This window comes from Scyliorhinus torazame, chromosome 4, assembly GCF_047496885.1.
Source record: "Scyliorhinus torazame isolate Kashiwa2021f chromosome 4, sScyTor2.1, whole genome shotgun sequence".
NCBI lineage: Eukaryota > Metazoa > Chordata > Chondrichthyes > Carcharhiniformes > Scyliorhinidae > Scyliorhinus > Scyliorhinus torazame.
In genome coordinates, this window is record NC_092710.1 from 194,638,348 (window position 1) to 194,660,830 (window position 22,483).

Genomic DNA, 22,483 nt, shown 5'->3' on the forward strand with positions numbered 1-22,483 from the left:
AAAGAGCTTGTGAGTGTCTGTGTTTTGCAGTGAGCTGGATTTGCTGTGATGTCTGCCATAAAAGACCATCTCTGGATCATTTGGGTGATTTAAGGTAAAGCCTTTAACCTGATGTGATTTTGTTTAAAGGTGTTCAGTTTCTTGGAAGTTTGAAGGAACATTTTAAGGAAATATTTACTGTTGCAATATTTTCTGAGTTATCTTTGAAGGAAAGGGTGTTAAGAGATCCAATGTTTATTTAAGATGTTAAGTTGAGTTCATGGAATAAACAGTGTTTTGTGTTTAAAAACCCACGTGTCCATAATTGTAATATCACACCTAGGGGACAAGCCGCGTGCTCGGAAAAGCAACAAGTCCATTAAAGGGAGAGGTTGGGTGAACTCCATGAGACATTTTGGGGTTCTGAAAATGCCTCGCTCATAATAACAGGTTAATTACTATTACAATTATAAATTTTATTTGGTGTTAGTTTGAAGATATATTTATATTTCCATGCTTTATCAAGTTTAATCATAGTAACATTCATGTTTTTCTTTATACCACACAATTAATTGACAGCCGGTTGCCGTTAAGTGCTAAATAATTTACTCTACAAAGCAAATCATATTGGCAATGGGAAGGGGGAGAGAATTTACTGTCAAAAGACCTAATGAAGCTATTAGTACTGGGGTGACAGAATGAAATAAACAATGTAATATTTTGCCTCTACCACAACATCATCCATGTCTCTAAGCGCTTTAGTCATAGATTGGAATATCAGATAATAAGTTGTTTATGAGGGTGATTAATCATTTTCACAAATTACAAGTGTGTGGGTGGGCTCCACTCTGTGAGAGAAATTACAAATGAACGTTGAAATGTGAATCTAGAGACCTAAAGGACTAGTTTTATATTCACTGCCTAAACAATAACCTTGTGAAGTTGATTACCCACCCATTGTAGATCATACTCTATGGTAATCCAATTGATTTCTATGATGATGGAAGTTTATCTCATTGCATTTAAAAATATTTATATTAAGTTTGGTATAAGGTAGCAAATGCAACAGAACAGAACAATAAACACTAATTATGTATTCCAATACACTTACTGACAATCCACATGAAATTCCGATGAACATTACTTTCTTTTTCCTTTCTGAAATCTGCAAATAAGCATTCCATTTAATAAAAATTATTAATAGATTTCTCATTGTTAACTCTATTATGTCTTCTTGCTATTTGTTAAAAAAATATGCTACTAACAATATAACACTGAGGAACTGATTTTCAAAACATAACTGTTGTTGTATTACATTCTTACTGTGAAAAAGGAAGGTTCTTTTGAGAATTCATGGCAATAAAAATTGAAAGATACAAAATGAGCTATAGATTCATTATTAGTTTTGTAAGAGCCTTACACGATCCCACAAAGTAAATATCTACCCTTCTGTCTCAAAAGAACACAAATATAAAAATTAATGAAGGTGACAGTACATTATTTGTGCAAGTATAAGCAATGGAAGTATTTTTTCTGTTTGTTACCTTCGTTTATTTAAACTATTCTGCCCATCTTGGTAAATGGTCAAAGGTCTTTCTCAAAATATTATGAATGGAATGGCAAATTGATTTCTTAATTGCAACACATGACATAATCTACTGTAGAATTTCACAGAACCCCTACAGTTAGAAGGAGGCCATTCGGCCCATTGAGACTGCACCGAACCTCTGAAAGAGCTCCATTAGGCCCATTCCCCCGACATATCCCTGTAACCGCACCTAACCTTTGCACACTAGGGGGCAATTTAGCATGGCCAATCCACCTAACTTTTACATGTGTGGGATGAAACTGGAGCACCTGGAGGAAACTCCCACAGACACAGTAAGAAAATGCAAACTCCACAGAGTCACCCAAGGCCAGAATTGAACCAGGGATCCTTGACGCTGTGAGGCAGCAGTGCTAACCACTGTGCCACCATGTCACCCTTACATCTGAAGAAAACTGCAGAGCAATGAACCTTTATCGTCATACATGATGCAATAAAACATAGCTTGGTGAAGAAGAATGTATTATTATAGTTAAACTTACTTTGATTAACATGTTAATTCCTGCCTCTGGATTATCTTCAGGAAGTTCCTGAGAGGTTATTAGTGCTCTGCAGATCATCACAAAATAAGTTTTTTTTAGTGGAATCACTTTTTATAACTACAAATCCCATATTTCATCATTCACACTTACTTGTCTCCCCCAGCAATAATGTAACCATAGCTTGATGTTTTGAACAAATTGTTGAAGGAAGACTGAAATCAATAAAGATAGATTAAATTGCTTTAACACAGCATTCCAAAAACATTTTAAGCATGATGCAATAAATTATTAGTGTCTTGCCAATGTGCGGTAACCTTTAGTTTTTCTGTTTTTCTCACTGAGCCACATACCCTAAGCCAGAAAGCACAAGGAGGTACCAGGACCACCCTCACCACCTCAAGCTTCTCCCGGGCCATGAGAAATCTACCACCACCATCCGCAACTGTGCTGTCCGCCTCAAATTGAACCCGTTTGTTAATCATGATCGCGGCCGCTCTGGTCTTAGCATCAAGCCCCGAATGGAAGACCTGGCTAACCCAGCCCTTCCGTAATCTAATCTGGTCCGCCACTCTCAAATGTGTCTCCTGCAGCAACATTACATCTGCCTTCAGAGCCCGTAAGTGCGCGAACACACGTGCCCTCTTGACCGGCCTGTTTAACCCTCGAACATTCCAGGTGATCAGCCTGGTTGGAGGACACCCTGACCCTCCCTGCGCCGATCAGCCATCACCCTTCTTGGGCCCACCCCCTGCCCATGTGCCGTGCCCCCCCCGGTCCGCCTCTTGGCAGCTCCCACCCCCGACCTCTTCCCTGTTACCTGGTTCAGTTCCCTCCCTCGTCAGCAGATCATCTCCCCCCCCCCCCCCCAGCAGCAACAACCCCCTGTAACCTAACCCCTGACATATACTGGCTGTATACACCCCCCCCCACCTCGCTCCCATTGACTAGCTCAAAGCAGCTAGCCTGGTGACTCTCACCTCCGGCACCACCATGTCTCCCACCTATTGTCCCCCCGCTCCCCTCCCCCTCGCCCATCAACACCTCTTCCCCAGAACAGCCCTGTTCGAGCAATCGCTCTGGGACCGAAACAGAGAAAAAACAAACAAAGAACAAAGCTCACCCCCACAATAGTGCAATTCAAACTGTGTAATGAGGTGGGCGCTACCACCCACCCCCCTCCCAACATTACCAGAAAAATAGCAAAAAGAACCCGTACCGCCCCCCAGCGCCCAATAACTTAACCTTTAACTATGACTTTAACTTTAAAACTTTCAAACCGGCAAAAACAAACTTTCAAACAGGCAAAAACAAACACAAGAACACCCCAAATGTTAAGTAAAAGAACATGCCGAACGACATCACTAACACGAAGGGCAAGCCACAAACAAATGCAAACATCTCTTGAAACACTCTAACTTGAGTCCATGGGTCCTCAGTTCGGCACCAGTCCGTGCCCCTTAGCGAAGTCCATCGCTTCCTCCGGGTCGTCCAAATAACGCGGCTGTTCCCGGTATGTGACCCCAAAGCCGCGCCGGAAAAAGTAGCCCGAACTTGACCTTCTTGTTAAACAGGATCTCTTTAATTTGTCTGTCGGCTGCCCTCCTTCTGGCCACCTCCTGGCTCAGATCCTGATAGATGCGCAGGACACTGTTGTTCCATAAGCAGCTCTTCGTGTTCTTGGCCCACTGTAGGACCCGCTCCTTGTCCCCGAACCTATGGAACCTGACCACCATCGCCCGGAGCCCCCGACCACCATCGCCCAGGCCCCCCCCCCTCGCGGCTGCCTCGCCTGCACTCTGTGTGCCCTGTCCAGCTCCAACGGACGCGGGAAGAAATCCTCCCCCACCAGCTTCTGCAGCATGTCTGCCACATATGCCGTGGCATCCACTCCCTCGGCCCCCTCCGGGAGCCCAGCACAAGGAGGTACCAACCAGCTTTTGGTTCTCTTCCATGAATCTATCAGCCAGTTCAGGAGTGGGAGAAGTTTAACTTCAACTCAAGCCTAATCGGTTTACAGAATTAATGCTGAAAATAATAAACAGGTCAAATTGTGAAATGCCTGATTTCGGGTTGTAGATAATGGGCATAAGAGAGACTATTGATAGAACTGAACCATTTAAACATATGAGCTAAAGAATCATCCAATCAGCAAGCTCCCCACGCTGACAGTTCCCCAAACTGTTTGTCTGACACTTCTATTCTGTCCTTCCAGTTGGAAATCAATGCTGGTCTTTTATTTATATATTTAAGTAATCTGCTTGTTTCGGGCAGGCGGGTGGATTACAACCCCACCTGATGATTGTATTAGACAGGCCTCGGGTGTCCATGGCACCTGTCAAGATGGTCCATGCTACCTTCGATGGCTAGTTGTCTGCCATTCATGTGAGGAACAGAAGGCAGGCAGCCGCTTTCCCCATTTCCCCACACTCACCCAGCTAAAAAGACAGTGACACATGGGCTGGATTTTCCGGTTCCCCAGGCGTGTTTCTCAACAGCATGCCATTCACTGGTGGCGGGATTCTATACACCCGTCGCTTGTCAATGGGATTTCTCATTGAAGCCACCTCACACCGCCGGGAAACAGAGAATTCCAACTGCCAGAGAATTCCAGCCATAATTATAGTACATAGAACATACAGTGCAGAAGGAGGCTATTCGGCCCATCGGGTCTGCACCGACCCACCTAAGCCCTCACTTCCACCCTCTCCCCAGAACCCAATAACCCCTCCTAAACATTTTGGACACTAAAGGCAATTCATCATGGCCAATCCACCTAACCTGCACATCTTTGGACTGTGGGAGGAAACCGGAGCACCCGGAGGAAACCCACGCAGACACAAGGAGAATGTGCAGACTCCGCGCAGACAGTGCGGGCAATCGAACATGGGACCCTGGCCCTGTGAAGCCACAGTGCTCGCCACGTGTGCTACCGCGCTGGCCCAAATGCAGCACGAGTGGATCTCCCACATGAGGGAATCTCCTCTGGTTTTGACAACAGGAAGTCAGAGCAAACCAAATTTCCCTTAGAATCTATACGTTATGTTGCAGGTATCAGAACAGTGATCATCAATTTATGCAGTTTATGAAGCCAATGGCAGAAGTGTGCAGTTGGTGGTGTGTTTACGTGTAATTGAATAGCGATGCTCAAATAAGGAGTTTGCCAGGCACAAAGTAAACATTATGTATTCTAGATATCCATAACTAGCATCAGGACTGGTTACTGTGTTCCTGATATACCGATACACTGCACACTGTAAATACTCATAAATCAGAACTGGTTACTCTGGTCCTGATAAACAAATACACTGCACACTGTAAATACTCATAAATCAGAACTGGTTACTCTGGTCCTGATATACAAATACACTGCACACTGTAAATACTCATAAATCAGAACTGGTTATCCTGGTCCTGATAAACAAATACACTGCACACTGTAAATACTCATAAATCAGAACTGGTTACTCTGGTCCTGATATACAAATACACTGCACACTGTAAATACTCATAAATCAGAACTGGTTATCCTGGTCCTGATAAACAAATACACTGCACACTGTAAATACTCATAAATCAGAACTGGTTACTCTGGTCCTGATAAACAAATACACTGCACACTGTAAATACTCATAAATCAGGACTGGTTACTCTGGTCCTGATATACAAATACACTGCACACTGTAAATACACATAAATCAGAACTGGTTATCCTGGTCCTGATAAACAAATACACTGCACACTGTAAATACTCATAAATCAGAACTGGTTACTCTGGTCCTGATATACAAATACACTGCACACTGTAAATACTCATGAATCAGAACTGGTTATCCTGGTCCTGATAAACAAATACACTGCACACTGTAAATGCTCATAAATCAGAACTGGTTACTCTGGTCCTGATATACAAATACACTGCACACTGTAAATACTCATAAATCAGGACTGGTTACTCTGGTCCTGATAAACAAATACACTGCATACTGTAAATACTCATGAATCAGAACTGGTTACTCTGGTCCTGATATACAAATACACTGCACACTGTAAATACTCATAAATCAGGTCTGGTTACTCTGGTCCTGATATACCGATACACTGCACACTGTAAATACTCATGAATCAGTACTGGTTACTCTGGTCCTGATATACAAATACACTGCACGCTGTAAATACTCATAAATCAGAACTGGTTACTCTGGTCCTGATATACAAATACACTGCACACTGTAAATACTCATGAATCAGAACTGGTTACTCTGGTCCGGATATACAAATACACTGCACACTGTAAATACTCATAAATCAGAACTGGTTACTCTGGTCCTGATATACAAATACACTGCACACGGTAAATACTCATCAATCAGAACTGGTTACTTCGGTCCTGATATACAAATACACTGCACACTGTAAATACTCATGAATCTGGACTGGTTACTCTGGTCCTGATATACAAATACACTGCACACTGTAAATACTCATAAATCAGAACTGGTTACTCTGGTCCTGGTATACCGATACACTGCACGCTGTAAATACTCATAAATCAGGACTGGTTACTCTGGTCCTGATGTACAAATACACTGCACACTGTAAATACTCATAAATCAGAACTGGTTATCCTGGTCCTAATATACAAATACACTGCACACTGTTAATACTCATAAATCTGGACTGGTTACTCTGTTCCTGATGTACAAATACACTGCACACTGTAAACACTCATAAATCAGGACTGGTGACTCTGGTCTTGATATACAAATACACTGCACACTGTAAATACACATAAATCAGAACTGGTTACTCTGGTCCTGATATACAAATACACTGCACACTGTAAATACTCATCAATCAGAACTGGTTACTCTGGTCCTGATATACAAATACACTGCACACTGTAAATACTCATAAATCAGGACTGGTTACTCTGGTCCTGATGTACAAATACACTGCACACTGTAAATACACATAAATCAGAACTGGTTATCCTGGTCCTAATATACAAATACACTGCACACTGTTAATACTCATAAATCAGGACTGGTTACTCTGGTCCTGATATACAAATACACTGCACATTGTAAATACTCATAAATCAGAACTGGTTACTCTGGTCCTGATAAACAAATACACGGCACACTGTAAATACTCATAAATCAGAACTGGTTACTCTGGGCCTGATATACAAATACACTGCACACTGTAAATAATCATAAATCAGAACTGGTTACTCTGGTCCTGGCATACCGATACACTGCACGCTGTAAATAATCATAAATCAGAACTGGTTATCCTGGTCCTGATGTACAAATACACTGCACACTGTAAATAATCATCAATCAGAACTGGTTACTCTGGGCCTGATATACAAATACACTGCACACTGTAAATACTCATAAATCAGAACTGGTTATCTGGTCCTGGTATACCGATACACTGCACGCTGTAAATACTCATAAACCAGAACTGGTTACTCTGGTCCTGATATACAAATACACTGCAGACTGTAAATACTCATAAATCAGAACTGGTTACTCTGGTCCTGATATACAAATACACTGCACACTGTAAACACTCAATGATCAGAACTGGTTACTCTGGTCCTGGTATACTGATACACTGCACGCTGTAAATACTCATAAATCAGAACTGGTTACTCTGGTCCTGATATACAAATACACTGCACACTGTAAATACTCATAAATCAGAACTGGTTACTCTGGTCCTGGTATACAAATACACTGCACATTGTAAATAATCATAAATCAGAACTGGTTACTCTGGTCCTGATATACAAATACACTGCACACTGTAAATACTCATGAATCTGGACTGGTTACTCTGTTCCTGATATACAAATACACTGCACACTGTAAACACTCATAAATCAAGACTGGTTACTCTGGTCCTGATATACAAATACACTGCACACTGTAAATACTCATAAATCAGGACTCGTTACTCTGGTCCTGATATGCAAATACACTGCACACTGTAAATACTCATAAATCAGAACTGGTTACTTTGGTCCTGATATACAAATACACTGCACACTGTAAATACTCATAAATCAGAACTGGTTACTCTGGTCCTGATATACAAATACACTGCACACTGTAAATACTCATAAATCAGAACTGGTTACTCTGTGCCTGATATACCGATACACTGCACACTGTAAATACTCATAAATCAGTACTGGTTACTCTGGTCCTGAAATACAAATACACTGCACACTGTAAATACTCATAAATCAGAACTGGTTACTTTGGTCCCAATATACCGATACACTGCACACTGTAAATACTCATAAATCAGAACTGGTTACTCTGGGCCTGATATACAAATACAATGCACACTGAAAATACTCATAAATCAGAACTGGTTACTCTGGTCCTTATATACAAATACACTGCACACTGTAAACACTCATAAATCAGAACTGGTTACTCTGGTCCTGGTATACTGATACACTGCATGCTGTAAATACTCATAAATCAGAACTGGTGACTCTGGTCCTGATATACAAATACACTGCACACTGTAAATACTCATAAATCAGAACTGGTTAATCTGGTCCTGATATACAAATACACTGCACACTGTAAATACTCATGAATCTGGACTGGTTACTCTGTTCCTGATATACAAATACGCTGCACACTGTAAACACTCATAAATCAAGACTGGTTACTCTGGTCCTGATATACAAATACACTGCACACTGTAAATACTCATAAATCAGGACTCGTTACCCAGGTACTGGTATACCGATACACTGCACGCTGTAAATACTCATAAATCAGAACTGGTTATCCTGGTCCTGATATACAAATACACTGCACACTGTGAATACTCATAAAACAGAACTGGTTACGCTGGTCCTGATATGCAAATACACTGCACACTGTAAATACTCATAAATCAGAACTGGTTACTTTGGTCCTGATATACAAATACACTGCACACTGTAAATACTCATAAATCAGAACTGGTTACTCTGGTCCTGATATACAAATACACTGCACACTGTAAATACTCATAAATCAGAACTGGTTACTCTGGGCCTGATATACCGATACACTGCACACTGTAAATACTCATAAATCAGGACTGGTTACGCTGGTCCTGAAATACAAATACACTGCACACTGTAAATACTCATAAATCAGAACTGGTTACTTTGGTCCTGATATACAAATACACTGCACACTGAAAATACTCATAAATCAGAACTGGTTACTCTGGTCCTGATATACAAATACACTGCACACTGAAAATACTCATAAATCAGGACTGGTTACTCTGGTCCTGATATACAAATACACTGCACATTGTAAATACTCATAAATCAGAACTGGTTACTCTGGTCCTGATAAATAAATACACGGCACACTGTAAATACTCATAAATCAGAACTGGTTACTCTGGGCCTGATATACAAATACACTGCACACTGTAAATACTCATAAATCAGAACTGTTTACTCTGGTCCTGGTATACCGATACACTGCACGCTGTAAATAATCATAAATCAGAACTGGTTATCCTGGTCCTGATGTACAAATACACTGCACACTGTAAATACTCATCAATCAGAACTGGTTACTCTGGGCCTGATATACAAATACACTGCACACTGAAAATACTCATAAATCAGAACTGGTTACCCAGGTACTGGTATACCGATACACTGCACGCTGTAAATACTCATAAATCAGAACTGGTTATCCTGGTCCTGATATACAAATACACTGCACACTGTGAATACTCATAAATCAGAACTGGTTACTCTGGGCCTGATATACCGATACACTGCACACTGTAAATACTCATAAATCAGGACTGGTTACGCTGGTCCTGAAATACAAATACACTGCACACTTTAAATACTCATAAATCAGAACTGGTTACTTTGGTCCTGATATACAAATACACTGCACACTGTAAATACTCATAAATCAGAACTGGTTACTCTGGTCCTGATATACAAATACACTGCACACTGTAAATACTCATAAATCAGAACTGGTTACTCTGGTCCTGATATACAAATACACTGCACACTGTAAATACTCATAAATCAGAACTGGTTACTCTGGGCCTGATATACCGATACACTGCACACTGTAAATACTCATAAATCAGAACTGGTTACTCTGGGCCTGATATACCGATACACTGCACACTGTAAATACTCATAAATCAGGACTGGTTACGCTGGTCCTGAAATACAAATACACTGCACACTTTAAATACTCATAAATCAGAACTGGTTACTTTGGTCCTGATATACAAATACACTGCACACTGAAAATACTCATAAATCAGAACTGGTTACTCTGGTCCTGATATACAAATACACTGCACACTGAAAATACTCATAAATCAGGACTGGTTACTCTGGCCCTGATATACAAATACACTGCACATTGTAAATACTCATAAATCAGAACTGGTTACTCTGGTCCTGATAAATAAATACACGGCACACTGTAAATACTCATAAATCAGAACTGGTTACTCTGGGCCTGATATACAAATACACTGCACACTGTAAATACTCATAAATCAGAACTGTTTACTCTGGTCCTGGTATACCGATACACTGCACGCTGTAAATAATCATAAATCAGAACTGGTTATCCTGGTCCTGATGTACAAATACACTGCACACTGTAAATACTCACCAATCAGAACTGGTTACTCTGGGCCTGATATACAAATACACTGCACACTGTAAATACTCATAAATCAGAACTGGTTACCCAGGTACTGGTATACCGATACACTGCACGCTGTAAATACTCATAAATCAGAACTGGTTATCCTGGTCCTGATATACAAATACACTGCACACTGTGAATACTCATAAAACAGAACTGGTTACTCTGGTCCTGATATACAAATACACTGCACACTGTAAATACTCATCAATCAGAACTGGTTACTCTGGTCCTGATATACAAATACACTGCACACTGTAAATACTCATAAATCAGAACTGGTTACTCTGGGCCTGATATACCGATACACTGCACACTGTAAATACTCAAAAATCAGGACTGGTTACGCTGGTCCTGAAATACAAATACACTGCATACTTTAAATACTCATAAATCAGAACTGGTTACTTTGGTCCTGATATACAAATACACTGCACACTGTAAATACTCATAAATCAGAACTGGTTACTCTGGTCCTGATATACAAATACACTGCACACTGAAAATACTCATAAATCAGGACTGGTTACTCTGGTCCTGATATACAAATACACTGCACATTGTAAATACTCATAAATCAGAACTGGTTACTCTGGTCCTGATAAACAAATACACGGCACACTGTAAATACTCATAAATCAGAACTGGTTACTCTGGGCCTGATATACAAATACACTGCACACTGTAAATACTCATAAATCAGAACTGTTTACTCTGGTCCTGGTATACCGATACACTGCAAGCTGTAAATAATCATAAATCAGAACTGGTTATTCTGGTCCTGATGTACAAATACACTGCACACTGTAAATACTCATCAATCAGAACTGGTTACTCTGGGCCTGATATACAAATACACTGCACACTGTAAATACTCATAAATCAGAACTGGTTACTTTGGTCCTGGTATACCGATACACTGCACGCTGTAAATAATCATGAATCAGAACTGGTTATCCTGGTCCTGATGTACAAATACACTGCGCACTGTAAATACTCATCAATCAGAACTGGTTACTCTGGGCATGATATACAAATACACTGCACACTGTAAATACTCATAAATCAGAACTGGTTACTCTGGTCCTGGTATACCGATACACTGCAGGCTGTAAATACTCATAAACCAGAACTGGTTACTCTGGTCCTGAGATACAAATACACTGCACACTGTAAATACTCATAAATCAGAACTGGTTACTCTGGTCCTGATATACAAATACACTGCACACTGTAAACAATCATAAATCAGAACTGGTTACTCTGGTCCTGGTATACTAATACACTGCACGCTGTAAATACTCATGAATCAGAACTGGTTACTCTGGTCCTGATATACAAATATACTGCACACTGTAAATACTCATGAATCAGAACTGGTTACTCTGGTCCTGGTATACAAATACACTGCACACTGTAAATACTCATAAATCAGAACTGGTTACTCTGGTCCTGATATACAAATACACTGCACACTGTAAATACTCATGAATCAGAACTGGTTACTCTGGTCCTGATATACAAATACACTGCACACTGTAAATACTCATAAATTAGAACTGGTTACTCTGGTCCTGGTATACCGATACACTGCACACTGTAAATACTCATAAATCAGAACTGGTTACTCTGGTCCTGGTATACAAATACACTGCACACTGTAAATACTCATTAATGAGAACTGGTTACTCTGGTCCTGATATACAAATACACTGCACACTGTAAATACGCATGAATCAGGACTGGTTACTCTGGTCCTGATATACAAATACACTGCATACTGTGAATACTCATAAATCAGAACTGGTTACTCTGGTCCTGATATCCAAATACACTGCACACTGTAAATACTCATAAATCAGAACTGGTTACTCTGGTCCTGGTATACCGATACACTGCACGCTGTAAATACTCATAAATCAGGACTGGTTACTCTGGTCCTGATATACAAATACACTGCACACTGTGAATACTCATAAAACAGAACTGGTTACTCTGGTCCTGATATACAAATACACTGCACACTGTAAATACTCATAAATCAGAACTGGTTACTTTGGTCCTGATATACAAATACACTGCACACTGTAAATACTCATAAATCAGAACTGGTTACTCTGGTCCTGATATACAAATACACTGCACACTGTAAATACTCATAAATCAGAACTGGTCACTCTGGGCCTGATATACCGATACACTGCACACTGTAAATACTCATAAATCAGGACTGGTTACGCTGGTCCTGAAATACAAATACACTGCACTCTTTAAATACTCATAAATCAGAACTGGTTACTTTGGTCCTGATATACAAATACACTGCACACTGAAAATACTCATGAATCAGAACTGGTTACTCTGGGCCTGATATACAAATACACTGCACACTGTAAATACTCCTAAATCAGGACTGGTTACTCTGGTCCTGATATACAAATACACTGCACATTGCAAATACTCATAAATCAGAACTGGTTACTCTGGTCCTGATAAACAAATACACGGCACACTGTAAATACCCATAAATCAGAACTGGTTACTCTGGGCCTGATATACAAATACACTGCACACTGTAAATACTCATAAATCAGAACTGTTTACTCTGGTCCTGGTATACCGATACACTGCACGCTGTAAATAATCATAAATCAGAACTGGTTATCCTGGTCCTGATGTACAAATACACTGCACACTGTAAATACTCATCAATCAGAACTGGTTACTCTGGGCCTGATATACAAATACACTGCACACTGTAAATACTCATAAATCAGAACTCGTTACCCAGGTACTGGTATAACGATACACTGCACGCTGTAAATACTCATGAATCAGAACTGGTTATCCTGGTCCTGATATACAAATACACTGCACACTGTGAATACTCATAAAACAGAACTGGTTACTCTGGTCCTGATATACAAATACACTGCACACTGTAAATACTCATAAATCAGAACTGGTTACTCTGGTCCTGATATACAAATACACTGCACACTGTAAATACTCATAAATCAGAACTGGTTACTCTGGGCCTGATATACCGATACACTGCACACTGTAAATACTCATAAATCAGGACTGGTTACGCTGGCCCTGAAATACAAATACACTGCACACTTTAAATACTCATAAATCAGAACTGGTTACTTTGGTCCTGATATACAAATACACTGCACACTGAAAATACTCATGAATCAGAACTGGTTACTCTGGTCCTGATATACAAATACACTGCACACTGAAAATACTCATAAATCAGGACTGGTTCCTCTGGTCCTGATATACAAATACACTGCACATTGTAAATACTCATAAATCAGAACTGGTTACTCTGGTCCTGACAAACAAATACACGGCACACTGTAAATACTCATGAATCAGAACTGGTTACTCTGGGCCTGATATACAAATACACTGCACACTGTAAATACTCATGAATCAGAACTGTTTACTCTGGTCCTGGTATACCGATACACTGCACGCTGTAAATAATCATAAATCAGAACTGGTTATCCTGGTCCTGATGCACAAATACACTGCACACTGTAAATACTCATAAATCAGAACTGGTTACTCTGGGCCTGATATACAAATACACTGCACACTGTAAATACTCATAAATCAGAACTGGTTACTTTGGTCCTGGTATACCGATACACTGCACGCTGTAAATAATCATGAATCAGAACTGGTTATCCTGGTCCTGATGTACAAATACACTGCACACTGTAAATACTCATCAATCAGAACTGGTTACTCTGGGCCTGATATACAAATACACTGCACACTGTAAATACTCATGAATCAGATCTGGTTACTCTGGTCCTGGTATACCGATACACTGCAGGCTGTAAATACTCATAAACCAGAACTGGTTACTCTGGTCCTGATATACAAATACACTGCACACTGTAAATACTCATAAATCAGAACTGGTTACTCTGGTCCTGATATACAAATACACTGCACACTGTAAATACGCATGAATCAGGACTGGTTACTCTGGTCCTGATATACAAATACACTGCATACTGTGAATACTCATAAATCAGAACTGGTTACTCTGGTCCTGATATCCAAATACACTGCACACTGTAAATACTCATAAATCAGAACTGGTTACTCTGGTCCTGGTATACCGATACACTGCACGCTGTAAATACTCATAAATCAGGACTGGTTACTCTGGTCCTGATATACAAATACACTGCACACTGTGAATACTCATAAAACAGAACTGGTTACTCTGGTCCTGATATACAAATACACTGCACACTGTAAATACTCATAAATCAGAACTGGTTACTTTGGTCCTGATATACAAATACACTGCACACTGTAAATACTCATAAATCAGAACTGGTTACTCTGGTCCTGATATACAAATACACTGCACACTGTAAGTACTCATAAATCAGAACTGGTCACTCTGGGCCTGATATACCGATACACTGCACACTGTAAATACTCATAAATCAGGACTGGTTACGCTGGTCCTGAAATACAAATACACTGCACTCTTTAAATACTCATAAATCAGAACTGGTTACTTTGGTCCTGATATACAAATACACTGCACACTGAAAATACTCATGAATCAGAACTGGTTACTCTGGTCCTGATATACAAATACACTGCACACTGAAAATACTCATAAATCAGGACTGGTTACTCTGGTCCTGATATACAAATACACTGCACATTGCAAATACTCATAAATCAGAACTGGTTACTCTGGTCCTGATAAACAAATACACGGCACACTGTAAATACTCATAAATCAGAACTGGTTACTCTGGGCCTGATATACAAATACACTGCACACTGTAAATACTCATAAATCAGAACTGTTTACTCTGGTCCTGGTATACCGATACACTGCACGCTGTAAATAATCATAAATCAGAACTGGTTATCCTGGTCCTGATGTACAAATACACTGCACACTGTAAATACTCATCAATCAGAACTGGTTACTCTGGGCCTGATATACAAATACACTGCACACTGTAAATACTCATAAATCAGAACTGGTTACCCAGGTACTGGTATACCGATACACTGCACGCTGTAAATAATCATGAATCAGAACTGGTTATCCTGGTCCTGATGTACAAATACGCTGCACACTGTAAATACTCATCAATCAGAACTGGTTACTCTGGGCCTGATATACAAATACACTGCACACTGTAAATACTCATAAATCAGAACTCGTTACCCAGGTACTGGTATAACGATACACTGCACGCTGTAAATACTCATGAATCAGAACTGGTTATCCTGGTCCTGATATACAAATACACTGCACACTGTGAATACTCATAAAACAGAACTGGTTACTCTGGTCCTGATATACAAATACACTGCACACTGTAAATACTCATAAATCAGAACTGGTTACTCTGGTCCTGATATACAAATACACTGCACACTGTAAATACTCATAAATCAGAACAGGTTACTCTGGGCCTGATATACCGATACACTGCACACTGTAAATACTCATAAATCAGGACTGGTTACGCTGGCCCTGAAATACAAATACACTGCACACTTTAAATACTCATAAATCAGAACTGGTTACTTTGGTCCTGATATACAAATACACTGCACACTGAAAATACTCATGAATCAGAACTGGTTACTCTGGTCCTGATATACAAATACACTGCACACTGAAAATACTCATAAATCAGGACTGGTTCCTCTGGTCCTGATATACAAATACACTGCACATTGTAAATACTCATAAATCAGAACTGGTTACTCTGGTCCTGACAAACAAATACACGGCACACTGTAAATACTCATGAATCAGAACTGGTTACTCTGGGCCTGATATACAAATACACTGCACACTTTAAATACTCATGAATCAGAACTGTTTACTCTGGTCCTGGTATACCGATACACTGCACGCTGTAAATAATCATAAATCAGAACTGGTTATCCTGGTCCTGATGCACAAATACACTGCACACTGTAAATACTCATAAATCAGAACTGGTTAATCTGGGCCTGATATACAAATACACTGCACACTGTAAATACTCATAAATCAGAACTGGTTACTTTGGTCCTGGTATACCGATACACTGCACGCTGTAAATAATCATGAATCAGAACTGGTTATCCTGGTCCTGATGTACAAATACACTGCACACTGTAAATACTCATCAATCAGAACTGGTTACTCTGGGCCTGATATACAAATACACTGCACACTGTAAATACTCATGAATCAGATCTGGTTACTCTGGTCCTGGTATACCGATACACTGCAGGCTGTAAATACTCATAAACCAGAACTGGTTACTCTGGTCCTGATATACAAATACACTGCACACTGTAAATACTCATAAATCAGAACTGGTTACTCTGGTCCTGATATACAAATACACTGCACACTGTAAACACTCATAAATCAGAACTGGTTACTCTGGTCCTGGTATACTGATACACTGCACGCTGTAAATACTCATAAATCAGAACTGGTTACTCTGGTCCTGATATACACATATACTGCACACTGTAAATACTCATAAATCAGAACTGGTTACTCTGGTCCTGGTATACAAATACACTGCACACTATAAATACTCATAAATCAGAACTGGTTACTCTGGTCCTGATATACAAATACACTGCACACTGTAAATACTCATGAATCAGAACTGGTTACTCTGGTCCTGATATACAAATACACTGCACACTGTAAATACTCATGAATCAGAACTGGTTACTCTGGTCCTGATATACAAATACACTGCACACTATAAATACTCATAAATCAGAACTGGTTACTCTGGTCCTGGTATACCGATACACTACACACTGTAAATACTCATAAATCAGAACTGGTTACTCTGGTCCTGGTATACAAATACACTGCACACTGTAAATACTCATTAATCAGAAATGGTTACTCTGGTCCTGATATACAAATACACTGCACACTGTAAATACGCATGAATCAGGACTGGTTACTCTGGTCCTGATATCCAAATACACTGCACACTGTAAATACTCATAAATAAGAACTGGTTACTCTGGTCCTGGTATACCGATACACTGCACGCTGTAAATACACATAAATCAGGACTGGTTACTCTGGTCCTGGTATACCGACACACTGCACGCTGTAAATACTCATAAATCAGGACTGGTTACTCTGGTCCAGATATACAAATACACTGCACACTGTAAATACTCATAAATCAGGATTGGTTACTCTGGTCCTGGTATACCGATACACTGCACACTGTAAATATTCATAAGTCAGGACTGGTTACTCTGGTCCTGATATACAAATACACTGCACACTGTAAACACTCATGAATCAGGACTGGTTACTCTGGTCTTGCTATACAAATACACTGCACACTGTAAATACTCATAAATCAGAACTGGTTACTCTGGTCCTGATATACAAATACACTGCACACTGTAAATACTCATAAATCAGAACTGGTTACTCTGGGCCTGATATACCGATACACTGCACACTGTAAATACTCATCAATCAGAACTGGTTACTCTGGGCCTGATATACAAATACACTGCACACTATAAATACTCATAAATCAGAACTGGTTACTCTGGTCCTGATATACAAATACACTGCACACTGTAAATACTCATGAATCAGAACTGGTTACTCTGGTCCTGATATACAAATACACTGCACACTGTAAATACTCATGAATCAGAACTGGTTACTCTGGTCCTGATATACAAATACACTGCACACTATAAATACTCATAAATCAGAACTGGTTACTCTGGTCCTGGTATACCGATACACTGCACACTGTAAATACTCATAAATCAGAACTGGTTACTCTGGTCCTGGTATACAAATACACTGCACACTGTAAATACTCATTAATCAGAAATGGTTACTCTGGTCCTGATATACAAATACACTGCACACTGTAAATACGCATGAATCAGGACTGGTTACTCTGGTCCTGATATCCAAATACACTGCACACTGTAAATACTCATAAATAAGAACTGGTTACTCTGGTCCTGGTATACCGATACACTGCACGCTGTAAATACACATAAATCAGGACTGGTTACTCTGGTCCTGGTATACCGACACACTGCACGCTGTAAATACTCATAAATCAGGACTGGTTACTCTGGTCCAGATATACAAATACACTGCACACTGTAAATACTCATAAATCAGGATTGGTTACTCTGGTCCTGGTATACCGATACACTGCACACTGTAAATATTCATAAGTCAGGACTGGTTACTCTGGTCCTGATATACAAATACACTGCACACTGTAAACACTCATGAATCAGGACTGGTTACTCTGGTCTTGCTATACAAATACACTGCACACTGTAAATACTCATAAATCAGAACTGGTTACTCTGGTCCTGATATACAAATACACTGCACACTGTAAATACTCATAAATCAGAACTGGTTACTCTGGGCCTGATATACCGATACACTGCACACTGTAAATACTCATCAATCAGAACTGGTTACTCTGGGCCTGATATACAAATACACTGCACACTGTAAATAATCTTAAATCAGAACTGGTTACTCTGGTCCTGGTATACCGATACACTGCACGCTGTAAATACTCATAAATCAGAACTGGTTACTCTGGGCCTGGTATACCGATACACTGCACACTGTAAATACTCATCAATCAGAACTGGTTACTCTGGGCCTGATATACAAATACACTGCACACTGTAAATACTCATCAATCAGAACTGGTTACTCTGGGCCTGATATACAAATACACTGCACACTGTAAATACTCATAAATCAGAACTGGTTACTCTGGTCCTGGTATACCGATACACTGCACACTGTAAATACTCATCAATCAGAACTGGTTACTCTGGGCCTGATATACAAATACACTGAACACTGTAAATACTCATAAATCAGGACTGGTTACTCTGGTCCTGGTATACCGATACACTGCACATTGTAAATACTCATAAATCAGGACTGGTTACTCTGGGCCTGATATACAAATACACTGCACACTGTAAATAACCATAAATCAGAACTGGTTACTCTGGTCCTGGTATACCGATACACTGCACGCTGTAAATAATCATAAATCAGAACTGGTTATCCTGGTCCTGATGTACAAATACACTGCACACTGTAAATACTCATCAATCAGAACTGGTTACTCTGGGCCTGATATACAAATACACTGCACACTGTAAATACTCATAAATCAGAACTGGTTACTCTGGTCCTGGTATACCGATACACTGCACACTGTAAATACTCATCAATCAGAACTGGTTACTCTGGTCCTGATATACAAATACACTGCACACTGTAAATACTCGTCAATCAGAACTGGTTACTCTGGGGCTGATATACAAATACACTGCACACTGTAAATACTCATGAATCAGAACTGGTTACTCTGGTCCTGGTATACCGATACACTGCACATTGTAAATACTCATAAATCAGGTGTGGTTACTCTGGCCCTGATATACAAATACACTGCACACTGTAAATACTCATAAATCAGGACTGGTTACTCTGGTCCTGGTATACCGATACACTGCACGCTGTAAATACTCATAAATCAGGACTGGTTACTCTGGCCCTGATATACAAATACACTGCACACTGTAAATACTCATAAATCAGAACTGGTTACTCTGGTCCTGGTATACCGATACACTGCACACTGTAAATACTCATCAATCAGAACTGTTTACTCTGGTCCTTATATACAAATATACTGCACACTGTAAACACTCATAAATCAGAACTGGTTACTCTGGTCCTGATATACAAATACACTGCACACTGTAAATACTCATAAATCAGATCTGGTTACTCTGGACCTGGTATACAAATACAATGCACACTGTAAATACTCATAAATCAGAACTGGTTACTCTGGTCCTGATAAACAAATACACTGCACACTGTAAATACTCATAAATCTGGACTGGTTACTCTGGTCCTGCTATACAAATACACTTCACACTGTAAATACTCATAAATCAGAACTGGTTACTCTGGTCCTGATATACAAATACACTGCACACTGTAAATACGCATGAATCAGAACAGGTTACTCAGCTCCTGATATACCGATACACTGCACACTGTAAATACTCATAAATCAGGACTGGTTACTCTGGTCCTGATATACAAATACGCTGCACACTGTAAGTACTCATCAATCAGAACTGGTTACTTTGGTCCTGATATACAAATACACTGCACACTGTAAATACTCATGAATCAGGTCTCGTTACCCTGGTCCTGGTATCCCGATACACTGCACGCTGTAAATACTCATAAATCAGAACTGGTTATCCTGGTCCTGATATACAAATACACTGCACACTGTAAATACGCATGAATCAGAACAGGTTACTCAGCTCCTGATATACCGATACACTGCACACTGTAAATACTCATAAATCAGGACTGGTTACTCTGGTCCTGATATACAAATACACTGCACACTGTAAATACTCATAACTCAGGACTGGTTACTCTGGTCCTGATATAAAAATACACTGCACACTGTAAATACTAATAAATCAGAACTGGTTATCCTGGTCCTGATATACAAATACACTGCACACTGTAAATACTCATAAATCTGGACTCGTTACTCTGTTCCTGATATACAAATACACTGCACACTGTAAACACTCATAAATCAGGACTGGTTACTCTGGTCCTGATATACAAATACACCGCACACTGTAAATACTCATAACTCAGAACTGGTTACTTTGGTCCTGATATACAAATACACTGCACACTGTAAATACTCATAAATCAGAACTGGTTACTCTGGTCCTGATATACAAATACACTGCACGCTGTAAATACTCATAAATCAGAACTGGTTACTCTGGGCCTCATATACCGATACACTGCACACTGTAAATACTCATAAATCAGAACTGGTTACTTTGGTCCTGATATACAAATACAATGCACACTGAAAATACTCATAAATCAGAACTGGTTACTCTGGTCCTGATATACAAATACACTGCACACTGAAAATACTTATAAATCAGGACTGGTTACTCTGGTCCTGATATACAAATACACTGCACATTGTAAATACTCATAAATCAGAACTGGTTACTCTGGTCCTGAAAAACAAATACACGGCACACTGTAAATACTCATAAATCAGAACTGGTTACTCTGGGCCTGATATACAAATACACTGCACACTGTAAATAATCATAAATCAGAACTGGTTACTCTGGTCCTGGTATACCAATACACTGCACGCTGTAAATAATCATAAATCAGAACTGGTTATCCTGGTCCTGATGTACAAATACACTGCACACTGTAAATACTCATCAATCAGAACTGGTTACTCTGGGCCTGATATACAAATACACTGCACACTGTAAATACTCATAAATCAGAACTGGTTATCAGGTCCTGGTATACCGATACACTGCACGCTGTAAATACTCATAAACCAGAACTGGTTACTCTTGTCCTGGTATACCGATACACTGCACGCTGTAAATACTCATAAATCAGGACTGGTTACTCTGGTCCTGATATATCGATACACTGCACACTGTAAATACTCATAAATCAGAACTGGTTGCTCTGGTGCTGATAAACAAATACACTGCACACTGTAAATACTCATAAATCAGGACTG

The 22,483-nt window shown here is 39.8% G+C and overlaps 1 protein-coding gene across 1 annotated transcript in view; it reads right to left on the reverse strand.

Annotated features, from left to right (window-relative positions):
- Positions 1-22,483, reverse strand: part of gckr (glucokinase (hexokinase 4) regulator) — a 177,020-nt gene that overhangs the window by 96,059 nt on the left and 58,478 nt on the right. The window contains exons 5-7 of the mRNA XM_072499054.1: positions 2,218-2,279; positions 2,068-2,134; positions 1,091-1,144 (exon numbers count right to left, since the gene is read on the reverse strand). Of these exons, the coding sequence (XP_072355155.1) occupies positions 1,091-1,144; positions 2,068-2,134; positions 2,218-2,279 (183 nt within the window). The remainder of the gene's footprint in view (positions 1-1,090; positions 1,145-2,067; positions 2,135-2,217; positions 2,280-22,483) is intronic.